Source organism: Lichenostomus cassidix, chromosome 3, assembly GCF_008360975.1.
Source record: "Lichenostomus cassidix isolate B80296 chromosome 3, HeHo_3.0, whole genome shotgun sequence".
NCBI classification, from domain to species: Eukaryota; Metazoa; Chordata; class Aves; order Passeriformes; family Meliphagidae; genus Lichenostomus; species Lichenostomus cassidix.
The window spans coordinates 49,064,611-49,081,899 of NC_139483.1; the positions used below are offsets into that span (position 1 = coordinate 49,064,611).

Consider the following 17,289-nt stretch of genomic DNA (forward strand, 5'->3'; position numbering starts at 1 on the left):
GTGAAGCTGCTGAGGTCAGCAAGGGAGAGGAGAGAGGAAGGGGGATGATCACTGGAGATTTTTTTTTCTTTTTAATTATGCTCTGCTGTCTCATCAAGGTTGGAGTCACACTCCTAAACCTTGTTTGTGCACCTTTCCCCACCTCCAGATGTTTTCCAGCTAATGCGAAGGAAACTGTAAATACAAATGGTGGTTGCCTAAGTTCTCTTTAGCTTCCTCAGAGGATTGCCATGTCTATTGGAGCAAAAACACTGAGCAGGATCGTGTTGGTTTCCTATTCAGTGAACACAAGTGCTCTACCATCCATGCCAAGATGAGCTGTAGCACATCAGAGCGCAGAACCATGCGTGTAGCTACTCAACACCATGAGCCCATAAGTGAACAGAGTGGACCATCAGTGTCCCCTGTTCTCATGTGCTTGTGAACAGAGCCTCAGGAGACAGCCAGCATAGGACTGAAAAATAGCACAAGCTGTAGTTGTGATGCTGGATGTCAAACTCCAGCCACCATACTCAGGTACTCCAAGGTGGTGCCTGAGGAGGCTTTGAGGGTTTCCATACGTCCCCACTCTCTGTAGAGAACAAAATTTATGACTCATTTTTGAAACAATACGTAGATACCATCTTTTATTAGGTGTAATAAGCATAATGAAAATGTTTTTGATAATTTTTTTTCCTGAATGGATAATATTACACAAAGAATTGCAAGTCATTTTATACAAACTTGTGTTCTCAACTATATTTCATTGTGATTTCCTTCCAGCCAGGAAATATTTTTTAAAAGTATTTACATGTTCTTATCTAACTATTCCTTGTTGCATATACTCTCCCCGTTGTTTATATTCTCCCCAGCTCTTGTGCTTATTGATCAAAGTAAGGAGACACTCCAGAAAAAATAAACAGAGTTAACTGCTTAAAAAAAACCCAACCAACCAACCAAAAAACTCCAAACAACCCAGGTGAAGCCCTTTGCCTTTTAGCTACTAAGAAGTTTTTACTAAAAAATTTTCCAGCTCTTATTTGTTAGAGCAAAGAACACTTGGCAGGACTTTTCATAGTACATATAGTTACAAAATTACAATGTGTTACAGGCTAGTAAACCTAAGTAGTTGAGGATTTAGATGAGATTCCTTTTCCACATCACATATCCATTTTTTTCACATAAGAGAATAAATGGAATGTTATACAGTTAGGTTTAACAAGGCATAAACCAGCAGAGTCTTGAGCATACTTCATTGCTTGCAGTATATTGAAGCTTGAGGCACTGTGGAGTATAAGATGCTGGAAGATGTTTTATGATTTGATTTTCTCTCTGAGAGTTTTAGTATGAGATGGAAAGGGCTATTTATGTATTTTACAGTTACATATGATGGTATACACCTTCCACTTTTAAAATACTTAGGAACAGCAAATGAACAAAAAAGGGGACTTTTAGCAACTGTTTAATACTTACACTCACACTGCTCCAGCTTGACTCCCGAGGTGCAGGGAAATCATACCTGACCTTTCTACACTGGATAAAAAAGCTGGACCAGTTTAACAGAACATTTTAAAGTCACAGGTTTTGATACAGCAGAAAAAAAGTGTTAGCGACCTAAGAAGAAAGCCACACTAGGAGCTTTATCAAACCAGGTCTGCAGGTTGCAGGGGTGGCTTGAAATCCCCTCTGCCTCTGCCCACTCTGTACTGACACCAGCAATGCCGTGCCAGGATTCTTAAGGGTTTACTGGTATTCCCTGCTTATTCTTGCAAATATTTAGAAATAAAAATATTCCACGTGGATGAGGAAAAGTCAAGATGCTGGCTTTGGTCAGGGATTTTAATCCTTTCTTTACTCTGTCCTTATGGATTAAGTGAATGAATGAAAAAAAGAAGCAAAGATATGAGGTTCTGACTGACTAATTTACTGCTTTGGCAGTCAGTGGATAAAGGTATTTGACTTCTTGAAAAATGTGCAAAATCTTCAGATTAAAGATGATACATACAAAATCGGATTTTTGTGAGTTGCTGTCCTTCAGGAAGATGATATTAATTGTTTTGTTTATTGCCAGTTTAATAGTTTTTTTCTGAATTTAATTACAATTAAGAATGTGTTTAAGATGCAATGGAATCCACATCAACCCCACTCATGAGAATGAATGAGGAAAACCAAGGGTTTTTAATACTTATGCTTTATCTAACCAACCCATATCAGATATGAAGGTCCAAAATAGAGCAAATAAATTTATTGCAGATGCCAGTGCCATTTTTCTACACACATTAGAAAAGTTTCCAGCCTTTTCTACTAACATCTGGTGACAGTATTCTGAAAAAGGTAGCTAGTCTGTCAGGTGTCTCTGGAATATGAACACATTTTTCCTGGCGCTTATGGGGAAGAGTAAAAATATGTGGGCTTGACATTACCCAAGATCTGATCTTCATAGTTAGGAAGACAGCAGAAGAAGAATCCCAAGCATATTTCCATAATGGCGGTGGTCCAGGCAAAGCCGTAGGCCCAGCTGAACATATTGATTCCTGTCATTTCAATTTCAGATGAGAATTTTACTGGATAAATTACCAGGCCCATGATGGAGAACACAGCTGAAGAAACAGAAGAAAACAAAAAAATGTTTAACACCCAGCACCACTGCCTTCCTCCATAATCCCTGTAGCCTAACTCAACCATGTTTTGGAGGATCTGAAAATCAATCCATTGCCATGACAGACTTTGATTTTTCATAGAGAGCTCAGGTGCACAGAGGCAGAGACTTGGGTATAGAACCAGCTGAGGGAAATACCAATTCTAGTACAAATACATCTGCACAAGCTAAACTTGACTCCACAGACTGCCTTACCAGCCACAAAAAGCAAGCCTCCAATCCCACGAATGAAGTTGAACCGCAGTGTGTCAATGGCAAATGCTATGATGGCCAGTGCAAAACAGATGACTAGAAGTAGAAAGCCGACCAGGTATGTGGCAGCAGCAGCTCTTCCCCAAGCTGAAATCAGAAGGAAGATACATTAGAAAGAAACAAAAACAAAATCAAAAGCTAGTTTTCCCTGTTTAGTAATTCAAGGTTAATTTTAAAACATTTGAAAAGAGGATCATCTCCAAAGAAAGCATGGGAGCTGTCTCTTCTCTTATAGATGAACATTTCAGTTCCACAAGAAATCATGCACTAAATGCAGAATGCATAAAAATTCCAGCTTTTTCTTCTCACACAGAATGCAGTGGGGGCCTGGGTACAAGCTTACCCTTCGGTTTTAAAAATTCCAAATCAAGATAAAAATGGCTTTAAAGATGTAAGAATGGACACTGTCCTTCAATAGCAAATGTTACCTCAGCAGATGCCATAAAACCTGCTTCATTTTGCACAGACAAGGAGAATTAGACTGTTTCTGAAACTAATACAAATATTCCCTTGAAACCAATTGTTTATACAAGCACTACCAATCTGTCAAACTCAAAGGTATGGAAATAGCCCATCAATGTCAAAATGTAATGATTTCTGCTTTTCAGCCTTAGTTTAGCTCTGTGTCCTAAATGGAGCTGAGGATTTGGAATCTGTTTTGTACGGAAATTGGATCTCTGATTTTGGTGCAAATTTAGAACCACTTCAATTCAAAAAGCTTGTTCAGGACATTGATTCTTTCATTTTCAAATTATATAATTTTGTGTTATAGCATGTTAGAGCAAAGCATATTGTGTTGGCATAACAACTGGAAAAATAATATTTTTTTTAATATTTCAAGACTTGAGAAGCAACTACTGCTCAAAGAGATCAAAGTGTCTCCTCTTCTGAATGTAAAAAGCCCACTTTGACACATTTTAAATTGTGTATTTTACTGAGTAAGCAGTTAAAGGCTGCTAGGCATCTACAGATTTCATCCCCTCACCTACCCACTATGCCTTTGTCAAGTGTTGGCTTCTAACCAAATATATATAGCAGCAGTGCCAAAAAATTATCACAGCCCATACAACCCTGACGATAATTGTAATTCAACTTAAATGCAGTGCATGCTGTTCAGTAAAAGTTCCCTCTGAAAGTAGCCTATCAATTTATTTGCTTTCAGCATGGAAGTAATAAATTGCAAAGTGTCCTACCTTTCCCTTGACCAGAGTCAGGTAAGCATAAAAGCAACCATCCTGTCCCTAGTGAGTGACAACTGAGTATTTAATCTGTCTTTCCCAGGCCCCACATCATCACTACTATTAGGCAAAAAAAATGGATCAGGATTTTACAGCTCTCCTTTTCTACCCCCCAGTCCATCAAAACCAATTTCTCTTTTGTTTGCTTTTCAACATCCTCCCTGCTTTATGATCCTTGCTCCATTCTAGCTATTGCATTATAGCGTCAGTCTTATGCCATGTCTATTGTCTTTCTTATGCCACAACATTTCTGTCCACTTAAAGGGCTTTTCAACTGGATTGCTTTTCCTGCAGGCAGCTGCCTGAGAAGACTGAAAGGGGCAGCAAAGATGTTCTTACATCTCATTTTCTAGCCCAGTATTTTAGCTCAAACTCTTCTCTCTGGGAGTTTACAGGGGGCTCAGAGGTAGAGGATGCAATGTGGAGGCATTGCAGGTGGGAGGACAGCACCTCAGGTAGGATGTTAAAAGAGCGGTCAAGAAGAGGTATTATACTGCTCAATATGACCCACTGAAGATGTTCCTGCTCCCAGCCCCTTTAAGACAGCAAAAATAGGGACACCTAGCCAGAAGACAAGTTTCTCAGCAATGGTGACCTCACTGCTCTTGGATACAAGAGTTCTGGATACTTCTGGCAAAAGAGTGAAATGACGAGAACACCCAGAGGTGATGTTTTTTCTTAGGTGCACAACTGCTTGTGGGCAGGTACAAAACTCCCAGGCAAAGGGGTGTCCTTTCCCAGAGCAGACTCAGAGCCTAGCTGTTTGCCCAGCAAGTTCTATGACACCAGGAGTCCTGGGGGTTCCACCTCACCTGCTGCCAGACCATCTGCCAAAGCTCAGCCTTGTTTCCCAAGAGCAGCTGATGGTAGAGCCCCAGCCCCTGCAGTGGGAGCATGGCCTGGGCTGGGGGCTCAGGGAGCTGTGCGTGGCTGCAGCCATGTGAGTGATGTGAGTGGCACCTTGCCCATGCCAGCACCTCCCTCTCTGCCAGGCTCACCCAGGTGTTTTTCCTGAAGTAGTGCTCCAAATGCTGTGACTGTATGGAAGCAGATTGGGCACACGCCCAGCCTGCTAGGCACTGACTGTATGGCAAGAAGAGACATGCTTGTTGCGGGATGCTTACACCATTTGGAGGCATTGCTCAATCACCTAATAGCCAATTTCGTGGCTCTCAGTTCTACAAAAGAGAAAAAAAACCCTCAACATTGGAAGAAAAGCAGTACATAGCTCCAAGTAAGGCAGTAGAGCCATATGGAAGAGTGAGGCTCTACAGGGGTTTTGTTAGGAACAGTATCCTGAGTTCAACTGCCCTTTATAAAAAGCAGCAGCTATCAGTCTAAGACCACAGTGTGTAAACATATTTACTTTTCTAGGGTAAAAGGTAACAAAAGCTTTGTGCAGTAGTAATTGCAACCATTTATAGATTCAAGATCCTTATTTTTCCTTGTGCCAGGCAGGAGTAGTAAAGTAGCTTAGCTCTTTACCAATAGAACTAAGGCCTAAAATTCCTTTAAAATGTCATAATTAGAAGAATTAAATTGATCAAAAAACACTGACAAGCAAGCGGCTAATTTGGTTCCAAATATTTTTTTATCTTCCAGTGTTGTGAAGGTTTTTTTCTTTAACATTGAGTAAAAGTATAAACAAATCGTTCTATCTGCAAAGCTTTTTCTTAAAAATGTGAACTCCAGGCCAAAGAATCCTCACAGGTGCAACATCAACTCAAAACATGCTTGGTTGTAAAGAGAGGGTGGTTGAAAGCTGAAAGGATCCAGTCCCACCTGTCATCAAATCAAAAATTGAAACAGAGGCAGCAGCAGGTTACAGGAGATCAAACTGAGCCTGTGAAAATATTCAGCAATTTTTCAGATCTGTTTTCTCAGCCCCAAAAATGCTGGTGATCCTCGGGCTGTTTAAGAGTTAAAAGTGCTGGTGAGAAAAGAAATGTTTATTTCTTTAAAAGCGTCCTTGAATACCAGCAGGATCCTGTAACACTTCAGTGCCAGTCCTGTTCCTCCCTTTTTCAGTTCCTCCACCAGCTGAAAGAACATCAATGTACACCATGAAAGGGTTTGTGGGCAGCTACATACCATCCACTCTTCAAAACTCCTTCTAACTGGAAATTTTCTAAGCAGTTTTGTCTTAAACAAGATCTTACTATCCCAAACAGGCCAGAAGAACCCCTGTTTTCATGCCTATCTCAAGCAGAGCAAGGACAGTGCTTCTGATAAGTGTTTTGTATGTCAATCAGCAATGATTTGTGAGAGTCTGGGCTACTCAAGGTGAATACAGTAAAATGTGGCCACTGGAAAATGTGTGTGCCTGACTTCTAAAACTCCCTTCTGTGTGAGAAGTCCCCTGAGCTAATTTAGAGACCAGAAAGAACCCATCCATGCCAGGACAGAGCTCATGGTATCTTATGAGCAACATAATTAGCTGAGACACAATTCAATAACAACACAGATTTATTACTCTGCTATAAAAGCTAACTCACTTTGGAGGCAGCATGACTACCTCTTGTATTGCAACATACAAACACATTCTGAATATCCTGTATCTGGCTCCAGCCATAGGGAAGCTGATGGACTTAATTAGACATCCAGGACTAAGAATATCTCCAGTTTCCTGCCTTCCTGATTTTAGTCCCTCACGTTTTACAGTTTACAGAAGTGTAAACACTGTCTGTGCTTCATACATAAAGAAAGAAACTCTCTTGCTCAGCAGTAAGTTGAGCCAAACCTTTGAACCACCACATCTAGTATACTTTTCCTTAGCCTGCCATCTTTTATGATCCAAATGGTGCCTTCAAAAAAAGAGCTGTTGTGTCTTGAAAATAGCATGTGAAGTCTACTTCCCCCATGGCAAATACAAGTGCCCATGTTTCTGGTGTGCGTGTTTCAAAACATGGGAAAACATTCACAATAACATTCTCGTGTTTTTCTTCATCTGGTACCCCCACACCACATAAACTGCTGAGTCTTTCTTTTGGTGATATTTTCTGAAAGTGACCCCAGAGAGTTCAGAAGAACTGCTCCTTGTATAATCAATAAGAACATACTTCTCCAAATTTTCCTCTTGGCTTGAAGCTAAATACACAACTAGCATTGGAAAGAAAAAATATTTATTGCCAGCTCAAAGACACCAGCAATTATCTAGAGGTTCTTGCTGACTGATCGTTTTTACACTGCAGTGAATTGTACAGCAATTTAAGGAAGGGTAGCTTTAATTCACAAGAATCAGGGAGGGGTGAAAGAAAATGTAACAGACTAATATTTTGCTCTGCTATCCTTCATACCACCAAGGGAAAGAATCACAAACCCTGCAGTTCTAGCTGTAGTCTTGCAAAGCAATTCTTACAAGAACTAAAATCTGCAGTGGTAGCAATTCATCTCTGTGTTGTACGTAATGAGAATATTTCTAGGCTGAGTTTGCAGAGCTCAACCTGTTTAACATCTCTCTGATTAAAGGGAAAGAGCATTATTTTGGAAACAGAGCTGAACTCACTTAAGTTTCTCAACCTGACGTTCTTCATCAGGGTGTGGTGAACACTGCAGAGCACATGCTTTGCTTTGAAAAGGAACTGCTTTGGCCAGGTTTCACCATTTCCCTTTGGGTTGTTCTCCTCAAGAAAGTTTCCATGTGAAAGTGCTCATGTTTGCAGTAGAACTCGTGTTCCTTTAGCTTGAATCTAAAGGTGGTCCATCAGACCCACTAACCCACATCTCTACCAGCTGAAGGGTTGCAAGTTGTTGGTGTATATGTGAACCACTGTCATCAGGACTCTGGATTTCCTGTGTTACCTGTGAAACACTAGGCAGCGCAAAATCCTGTCTTCTGGAAATACTGATGCTGTAACATGCCAAATACAGGAAATTTCTGTGTTTTTTCCAAAAACAAATGCACACTACAGTCTCTGCAAGTGTTGGCTGATCACATGAGCTGGCATTGAAATACCAGTGTGCATGTGTTTGTATACAGCCAAGATAAATCAGAAACCATCAAAAGCAGCTTCTTAGGAATAAACTGCATGTGCAGACTGAAAGCCATTGACTGAAAATAATTTCAATGGAAGTCTGTACAAATGAGAAAAAAAGATCACATATTAGTCATAGATAATTTATGAAGATACTAAAATGAGGAAAATAATATCAAAGGTATGATTGTATGTGTACTATTCTTTGAGTTTCCGTTTTCATTGCATCTGGATCATTCTTAAAACAACATCATCCTCTGTATATCTTTCCTGCAGGTAGTCAATACTGGAGGTTTTTCTTTGGATTTTTTTTGTGTGTGTGTGTGAATTTATATCTTTTGAAGTGAAATACAGAATTTTTAGTCTTTCTGTATAGCATCCTTTTTGGTAACTCTGTTCTTTTTTCCCCAGCATTACTTTGTTAGAATTCATTGGCTGTTAATATGGATTTCTCATTTAATAACAGAGTATTATCTCATAACATAAAAGCCATTTTCATGTGAGCTGGAACAAGCTTTTAGCTTGCCACTATTTAAAAGACAACCATGGAAACAGAGAATGACCTATTTAGGTTCACACAAGGATAATGTCATTGCAAAGTTTCTTAGTGATTAGTAACAGGTCCCATATAAATGAGAAAGGATTAGGACTTTAGGACAATTACGCCATAATAATGATTTTAAATGGCAACTTTAAGGAAAAGGGTCATCTATCAATAAAACACAGTATATATTAGCAGAAGGCAGTATTTTGTCCATAGCTGCATGCTAAAGTGATAGCTCAGTGTGGCTTGGTGGGCTTTCCTTTAACAGAAAAACCTATTAATTCCTCACCACTGACTTCACCCACAAACAAACAGAGTTAAAGCCTTTATGAAATCTGCAACCCTCCTTTCTTACTGAGGTAAGCAATTAAACTTAGAAGCTATTCCGACTTGAATTTGAGGGGAGGAGCAGTTACGTCTTGAGGGAGTGGTTCAAATTCATCTCATCATAAGCTCAGGCATGTACAAGCTTGAATTATAAGCTGGCTCCTGTAAATCTTAATGAGGGCTGCTCCCTGATGCTTACTTAGCGCTGGGAAGGCAGAAGTGGCAGAAGTGTAGAGCCATCATCAAAGGGAGCACCACAGGAGTAAGTTAGCTATTAAAAATAATGCACACACAGTACCTCAAAATTAAAGGTTTGCTCATGAGAGAGTCAGAGAGTACCCCTATCTCACATTATCTTCAGAAGCAATTGCATACACTGAGAAAAATCTCAGGATTAAAGCTCAGTCTCATACAATTTAATGCTATATTTTTTTCCTCCTATTTTTTCCTATTTGTTTTAAATTAAAGCAGGATTACTTACATTTGGATATGTATGTGGGATTTGGGAGTGTCAGGTAAATAAAACAAGTACAGTATTGATTAATCGGTTCATTTACATAAGCTCAGGTAATGAGAATAGCAAGATGTACCTGCTCCCTAATTACCCCTGAGTGGGTTGAAATACTTAATGTGAATGAAACAGAATCGATTTTCCGTAACACAGGCTATGAACCAGGACTTTTAATCAAAACAGTAGAGTGGAACCTTTCCTAAAAAAGTTCTTTTTGAGTTTTATATTCCCAGAGCCACTTGGGACTGAAGAACACTGAATTTACATCTTGTTTCCATGTGAACCAAGAATTGTTGTCACTCTTGATCTACAAGTTTCATGCCGTAAGCAAACTTTGTTCTGAAACCTTGCTGAAAGTCACCCTTTTGCACTAGAGAATTTCCCACTAACAGACAGCAGCTGTGAACCTGAATCTGATTTTCTGGTAGAAGCAAAATTTTACCATTTCCAAAATAAAACGCCCAACATATAGGCTGAAGTGGTGCTTTGTGCTCATAAAAATATATCAAATTTATTTACTCTTCTTGTTAATGAAACAGCTTTTACAATATATCCTGAAAATCTTTGTCCGTCACTGCTTGCTGCTGATGAGGTCATTAATGAACTGCATGGAGACTTCCTATATTTGGTGCCTGATTTGGGCACAGCATGCTTATGTCAGCATAGTAGATGACATTAGATGTATCCAATGTCAGATTAGTAATTCAACAGGACTGAAGTGATGAAAAGTGTTATTTAGTACTAGTAGAAAGAAGCTGGGATACCTCTGGAACACAAGCTAGCGTCAGCACTCCGCAAACTACTTTGAGTTCCTGGGAATTTTTGAGCAATGAGATGTTTTGCAATGGTACTTGACAAAGAAGAAACATGGCATTACAATGCTCACTCAGTCAGTATGTTTAGGGTTGCTCAGAACAACACAAGCTGCCAGTGAGAAGTGATACAGAAATGTGAAAAAGTGTTCTGAGAGTTTTGTTTCTTTTGTTGTGTAACACCTTCCCACCTAAGTAATCTGTTTAAACCTACAGTGGAATTTGAAATGCATCTTGCAGCCCGTATCACTGTTCAGACGATGGAGATGTTATTATAGCCCTGCTGTATCAGATTACCTCAATAAACTAGAGGAAGAGATGAGATGAAGAGAACTGAGAGTTTGGCCGCAAGTTTCCACATGCTCTGAGCAGAGATGCCTCCTCTGTAAGTGAATGGATTTCTCTCTCAAGGACTTCAGGTCCTAACAATGCAAAATGCTGAGGATCTTCTCAAAATCCTCAGCATCAGCAGTTCATATCTCCCAATGGGCAGATGAGAATGCTCCACACGATTGGTATTTTTCCACATAATCTAACTGTAATTATTAAAGGAAGGCTGGATAATAAATAGTGGGATTACACCTGCAATTGCTCTCTGGAGAGTTAATTGCTCAAGACCATTATTGTTATTTAGAAAATAATCTGATTAAATGAATCTACCACTGAAATTATAAAAGGATAAATTCTAAAACTACGAGGGAAAGCACATTAGCAATTTTAGGTAAGGAATAAAATTTGCCATGGTAATTAAATGCTTTGGAGGCATTGATTCCTTTCTCTTATACCTGTTTAGAAACAATAGAGTGTCTCCTACAGGCTGGGGAAAAATAAAACTTTTCTTTCCTTCTTGCATCATTCTTTAAATACACTATGATTTTTTCATTATCTATATGTTTGAGACTGTATTTTCTCTCATTCTAAGCTTTGAATAATTATTGAATATTCTACTACATTATTCAGCAACAATCTCATTGTAATCTCTTGTAATCTCATTTCTCACTGGTTAGTCCCAGGTAACGTTACACTTTTAGGAGAATGATGTCTTAGGAAATTATATGCTTCTCTACACACTGTCATTAAAACTACAATCACCTTATTTAAATATAACCATTTCATGCTACAATACAGCAGAAGCAGCAGCAGGCTTTCGTTTTCAGTTCACCCTGTGTTAAAGGAGTCAAGGTTTGCCTTTTAATCCAGGCCATGCACAGGGCAGAGCTGGGCTCCATCCTGGGCTCTCCCACAGGCTTCCTTGAGCTTGCCAGAAACCTCCCCAGCGTCTTTGCCAGCTGTAAAGACAGCTTTCCAAATCTACCTGGATTTTACCAAATTCTGAAAGTTGTTAACTGCAGAACCTTGACTTCAGGAAAAATCTGCAATAAAGGCCCCATGACTTGAGCCAGTTCCTACTTCAAAAACACAGTTACTTGTTTACTTCATTTCTTTTCTGACATACAGACACCCTCAAATGCCAAAGAGCCACTGGGTCAGCTTGTTTCTCCTCCCAGGCCCTGCTGTATCCCACCCCATCCCTCTGGAAATATCCCCATGTCACTCTGCTTTGGGGGCTTGCTGTATCTTGAGGCAAGTAAGGATGAGGTGCTGGCTGTCAGATGTGATTGGAATGCGGGGAAGGAAAAACAGTTTTACATAGGTAGCATGGCAGTGGCAAAACTTGGTGCCTGGTCTGTCCTGTGCCCCAGGTGTGGTGAGTCGCTGGTCTGATGGAGAAGGCAATTTTCCAGAGGGAGAGCTGTGTGGCCTGCAGTGCGAGACCAGTTGTAGGTGCAGCACCAAGAGAGGAACTTTGCTGCTTGGAAACTGATCCCAACCACACCATGTAGCCTTGCTATTGTATCATTACCTGGGGATTTTTAGTAAGTAATTTCCATTTTGTTCTTTCTCCAAAATAATAAAAGGTGCTTCATTGTAGCAAAAGATTCCCCAGAAACAAGAGCCTGATACAGGCAAAACAGGGAAGAAAATCTATGCATTAATGGGGATGCAAAACATTTCTTTTCTCAGAGGATTACTTTTGCAACGTTTCCTTCTTTCGCTTATCCTGTAGCAATATTCATCTGCTGTCATATTTGAAGTAGTTTTTGTTCATTATAATCATACTATACCAGCCTTCCTATCTTGTAGCATTGAGTTAATATTCATAGACCAAAATAAAACTGGAATTACCTAGAGCATAGTTGCCCATTATTTGCCTGCAACACAAGCTACAGGAAGGCTTCCTTTCCAGGTGGCAAAATCAATCCTCCCTCCACTAATCTCCACAGCCACAAAACCCTCCACACATCCTAGGAAAAAGCTATAATCAAATATTATGATGTGAAAATAACTGAAGATGTGGATTCCACTTGCCATGAGGAAATGCCTTCTCCTGATTTTTTTTCTCCCAAGATCTCTGTTTGTACTATGCAAATAAGATTATATCTTCAACATACACTTAAAGCTTTAAATTTTCAGTTGTTTTGATGGCAGCATCTGCACATGGAAGAGCTGCAAGGCCGGGTGGAAGATAAGATGGGACAAGTGTAGTCACAAGTTTTTCACCCTGTTTGTGCATTACATTCAGACTAATAAAATCAGTTCTTTCCCCCCCCATTATTTATTTTTATTACGTATTTACTTACACATGTTTAAACATCTTCAAAGCCTGCAGTGGAATAAATTACATACTGAAAAATTGTCTCAGGTCTGCAAGACACACCTTGCTCAAGAGAGGTAATATAGCCAAAGAACAAGAAAAACAAAAGAGTGCTGTGCCAGCATCATGATAGGGTTTAAACTCTGTGTTTTCTTTGTAAGCTCAGCCATGTCCCAGACAGATGTATTCCATATTGTGCCCACTATCTCACCAAAAAGTCTTTATCTCTCTTTGTAAAGGTTAAAGTTTATTTAAAAGATTGAGCCCTTTGTTCAAATGAAGAGCTACAGTTGTATCTCTCAGTCCCTCATCCTAAACTCCTGCATTTTGAGTAAGTGTCCTAATGCTTTGGGTATTTTTTCCTATAAAGTTCTATTTATTTGAACTAAATATGCTTGAAAAGAAAAAGTCTTTACTAAAGTCTACATGAGTGTCATATGGTTAAAGCAGATGATCTGAAGTCTTGGAGAAAATAACAGAGTGTATAAACTCTTCATATTCTCACTTTCCACAGAGCTCATAGACTTTGCAAAAGACCATGGCTGAGCAGATGCTTTCACAGAAGATATGTGCACCACTGGAATTACTCTACTGTCTTTCCAAAGAAAAGGAAAAAAAAACCAATCAAACACTCCAAATTCCACTGGTGCAGCCAATGAAACATTCAGCCTTCTTCCTTTCCAATATAACTAACCTCTATGATGCTAGGTTTTTGTCTTCCAACTGTATAAATATATTTTAAGCCAAACAGCCAAGTTTCAAGGGGAATTATAAACATTGCACGTGCAGAATTTGATTTGAATTTGCACATTATAATTAACAGCTTGCAAGGATGTTGCAATTATATCTAATTATGATAGGATGAAGATGACTGTAATGGATTAAGATAACTACACTGTCCAAGTCATGTTGACAATATGTGCTGGCAGCTGCTGGGCTACACATACATATCATGTTTATCAGTGAAACCATCCCTGCAGGAGGACCAAATTTCAGAACCTACCCAGCCAGCGGCAGATCAGGCAGGGAAGCTGAGAGTAAAGGTCACAAGAAACAAGATGGAAACTGTGGAACAGAGGGGCAAAAAGAGATCTCATCTCAGAAATGATGTAAAACATTTCTGTCCTTTATGTTTACATCGCATCTTTTGTCTCTGCACTGAAGAAGGCATGTAATTAAACTTTGTTTAACCAGCACTGTGTTTAGCTTGGCACAAAGTTAAACATCCCACAGAACATGATGCTGAATGCTTGTTTTCCATTACCTTTCTGGAGCCAAGTAGATAAATGTAATCCCAGAATTATTAAAACTCTATGTTTCATCATTAAGGCAGGTAGAATCAGACTCAACACAAGACTTGAATGCTCACAAATGAGATGCTGTCTCATGGTCTGGTCTTTTGGGTGGAATCTAAGACCAGCATCAGCCACCTCTGCCCTGCATGAGAAAAGGTGGGAGTCACAAAAGAAAAATCCCAACCCCACACCATTGAGCAAAGAAAAATGGGGAACAGGATTGGATCTGAGCACATTCCACCTCTGCAGAGAAGGTGTCTGAGGGAAAGGTCAGGAAAGGATTAGGACAGTAACATGAGTTTGCATCCTTAACAGTCAAGTCTACAGTCGTCTCCTGGGTCAGGGATAACTCACCCCTGTGAAGGGGAAGATCTGCATTTTAATGGAATAATCTGGCAGAGGCAGAAGCCTTGCAGCATAACCCACTGTTACCTGGCCTTTGCACACATTGTTTACATACTGCCTTCATATATTCTCCCACTGGCTGAGTGACTCCATTGTGCCAGACATATCCTGGAAATTTTGTCTGGGAGGATTTTGACGATTTTCTTAGGCTTCCTGGGTGTTTATTCACCTTAAAGAGGTCAAGGTGACAGATGCGTGCCTATTGAGGGCATAATGCAGTCACGCAGCTCATGAACAGCATTTCTAATGCTTTCAGAAGCACCAGTGCACTCTTCAGTGCTCCTGCTGGATAATGTTCTGCATGTGTTTACCAAGTCCAACATGTTTGTGTTAAAACTGTTGGACATACTGTGGACGTGGTTCATAGTAGCCCCAGATATTGCAGGACAGTCCACATGGAGGATGACCTTCCTGGTTTGTCTGTAGATGCTGTCCAGTGGGAAACTGAGCATACAGCTGCAGGATTTAAGGTTATCAGAATGAGGCAAGATAAACAAGGAAGTGAAATGCCAAACACCTATCTAGGTCCTGAAGTAAAGTCAAATTTCTCTATTATTGTCAAGGGAAGCAAGGTAAAACATCTTAGTGTTTTCTGTCCAGCTAAAGTTGGCATTTGTGGTATTCTCCAGGGCCTAACCTGGAGATTGAGAAGAGGCCTCACTTTTCAGGAAACTTAGGAGGAACCTCAGGACTGAGAAGCCCTATACTAAGCATCATGTTCTTTCTCCTGCTCTCCAGTGCCATGTAGCAGAGGTCTGTTTGCTGGCTTGACTTATGCCCAGCCTCAGAGCTGATGCTGGAGCCCTGAGAGCAGGACTGGATGGTGATGCTCAGTGGAGGGAGCTGGTCATGCCTGGAGCCCTACGCTCACAGAGGCCTGGTGCAATTAACTCATTACAGCGGAATTCTGTGCATACAAGGTAGAGTTTCATGACATGCAATAAACCTTCAAGAACAATTTTGAAATGCTGTAAATAATGATCCCTGAGATTGCTTCAGCAAGTGCTTTTACACTTATTTTTAACGAGAACAGCTGAGTTTCTGTACCCTAGAGAAAATGTTCTTCTTTGTAATTTGAATTAGCATAAATAGTAAGAACTCTTGAACTTTCTTCCTGGCTTAGGCTAACAGCCCTTCATTCACAATTACTCGTTTCAGACCATGTCCAACAGCAAATACACAGAAGAAAAAGAAACAGAGCACATACAGAGTGACCCTTCTCTTGGGACTTTCTCCCAGACTTTGTGGTTTACATCTTTTCAAGCTGAGGATTGCACCTGGGTCAACATGTTTAATAGCATACTTAACCAAAACTTAGTATGAACAAGAAGCCCTTTCATCTTTTAAAGCTTTCTTTCATAATCACAAGGACACTCTTTCACACGACCCACCTACCGGAGCAGTTTCAGGGCAGCATTCTGCAGCCTGACACTCCCTGGGAATATCTTCCTACCATCTTACATTTTTACCTTCCTTTTTCTGGCACTCGGACCTGCTTGTCACACTAACGCCAGGCTTACCCACACAACCTGTTTGGATGTTTGATCACTGGCAGCCGTTAAGTTTGGAAAAGTAGTGATTTGTGAGAAGAGGTTGCCAGCTTCTTCTAAGAGGGGAAGAAAATCCTGTAATATTTTCTGCAGCGGTACGATACCACATGTGGATTCTTATGTATCACGTAATCCTCCAGGCTTTTTGTCTGTGCAGGTGTGTGAGGGCATTTTATTTCTCCACTCAGTGATGAAGTTGGCAAACCTGAGGGAAGGTGACCTGGGGGATGTAACCCTCTGCTTCCAATCCTGCTCCCCAGCACCCCTGTAGGCTCTTACCGTAGCCCATGAGGGACTCGCAGCTCCATTCCCCGCCCTGGTCAGGCCTCCTGCAGTTCTGCCACAGCGACGCTTGCTGCACATAGGGCAAGGTCTGCGACTCCAGCCAGCCATTGCCCGCCAGCGCGATGATGCCGAAGATGACTCCTATGCCCAGGAGCAGCGGCAGGATCCATCTGCAGCGCGTGTAGTCGAGGCCGTACTTCACCATGGTTCAGGGCAGTGGCTGACGGGACGAGGATGGCCTTGTCTGCCTCAGGCTCGGCGACGCAAAGCGATGGGTGCTTCTGCAGAGCTCCTGGAAAGTCGGCACCGTGCGCAGGTGTTGAGAAAAGCTTCAGCCAGGACAGACACAGCGGAGAGGGAGGGAGGGAGGGAGAGAGGGATGGAGGGAGGGAAGGAGCTCCACCTAGATTCAGATGAGTAAGAGGTGCCGCTGAGCAATAACCAGTTGAGCTGGGGAGAAGCTTCGAGGCTGGGTTTATCTGGGGGATCTTCTCTGCTTGCTGACTAGGTAACAAATCAGGAGTTGTTTACCCGCAGCATTTAACACTTTCCTTCCTGACATCCCCAGCAGCAGGAGCATCTCACAGCTGTGCTCACACCTTTCTAAGGGATTTGCATTATGGCAGATGAAAATAGACATGAGAGAGGGAACTCTTGTATGACAATGTGTATGCTTCTGAAACTTGCCACCTGGAGGCTGAAACCTGCCTTTCTTGGACTCCATTTAAAAATAAAATAACACCTTATTTTTTACAATTGAAGAAATTCCCCTAGCTGCTATAAAGCTAAGACAATAAAGAAT

General features: G+C 40.8%; 1 protein-coding gene across 1 annotated transcript; it reads right to left on the reverse strand.

The window, feature by feature from the left end:
* Nucleotides 1-597: 597 nt before the first annotated feature.
* LOC146439664 (p53 apoptosis effector related to PMP-22-like) lies at nucleotides 598-16,928 on the reverse strand. Its single transcript, XM_085055673.1, has 3 exons — nucleotides 16,482-16,928; nucleotides 2,834-2,977; nucleotides 598-2,579 (listed from the first exon to the last, which is right to left on the reverse strand). The coding sequence occupies exons 1-3, from the start codon at nucleotides 16,690-16,692 to the stop codon at nucleotides 2,365-2,367; spliced, it is 570 nt and encodes a 189-aa protein (XP_084911799.1). The 5' UTR covers nucleotides 16,693-16,928; the 3' UTR covers nucleotides 598-2,364.
* Between the last annotated feature and the right edge of the window lie 361 nt (nucleotides 16,929-17,289).

Bases quoted from the DNA above. Each gene is read 5' to 3' on its own strand.
- LOC146439664 (XM_085055673.1), bottom strand. From the start codon at position 16,692: ATGGTGAAGTACGGCCTCGACTACACGCGCTGCAGATGGATCCTGCCG. The intron at 2,978-16,481 runs GTAAGAGCCTAC...TTCTGATTTCAG, and splicing joins CGAGTCCCTCATGGGCTACG to CTTGGGGAAGAGCTGCTGCT. The intron at 2,580-2,833 runs GTAAGGCAGTCT...CTGTTTCTTCAG, and splicing joins AGGCTTGCTTTTTGTGGCTG to CTGTGTTCTCCATCATGGGC.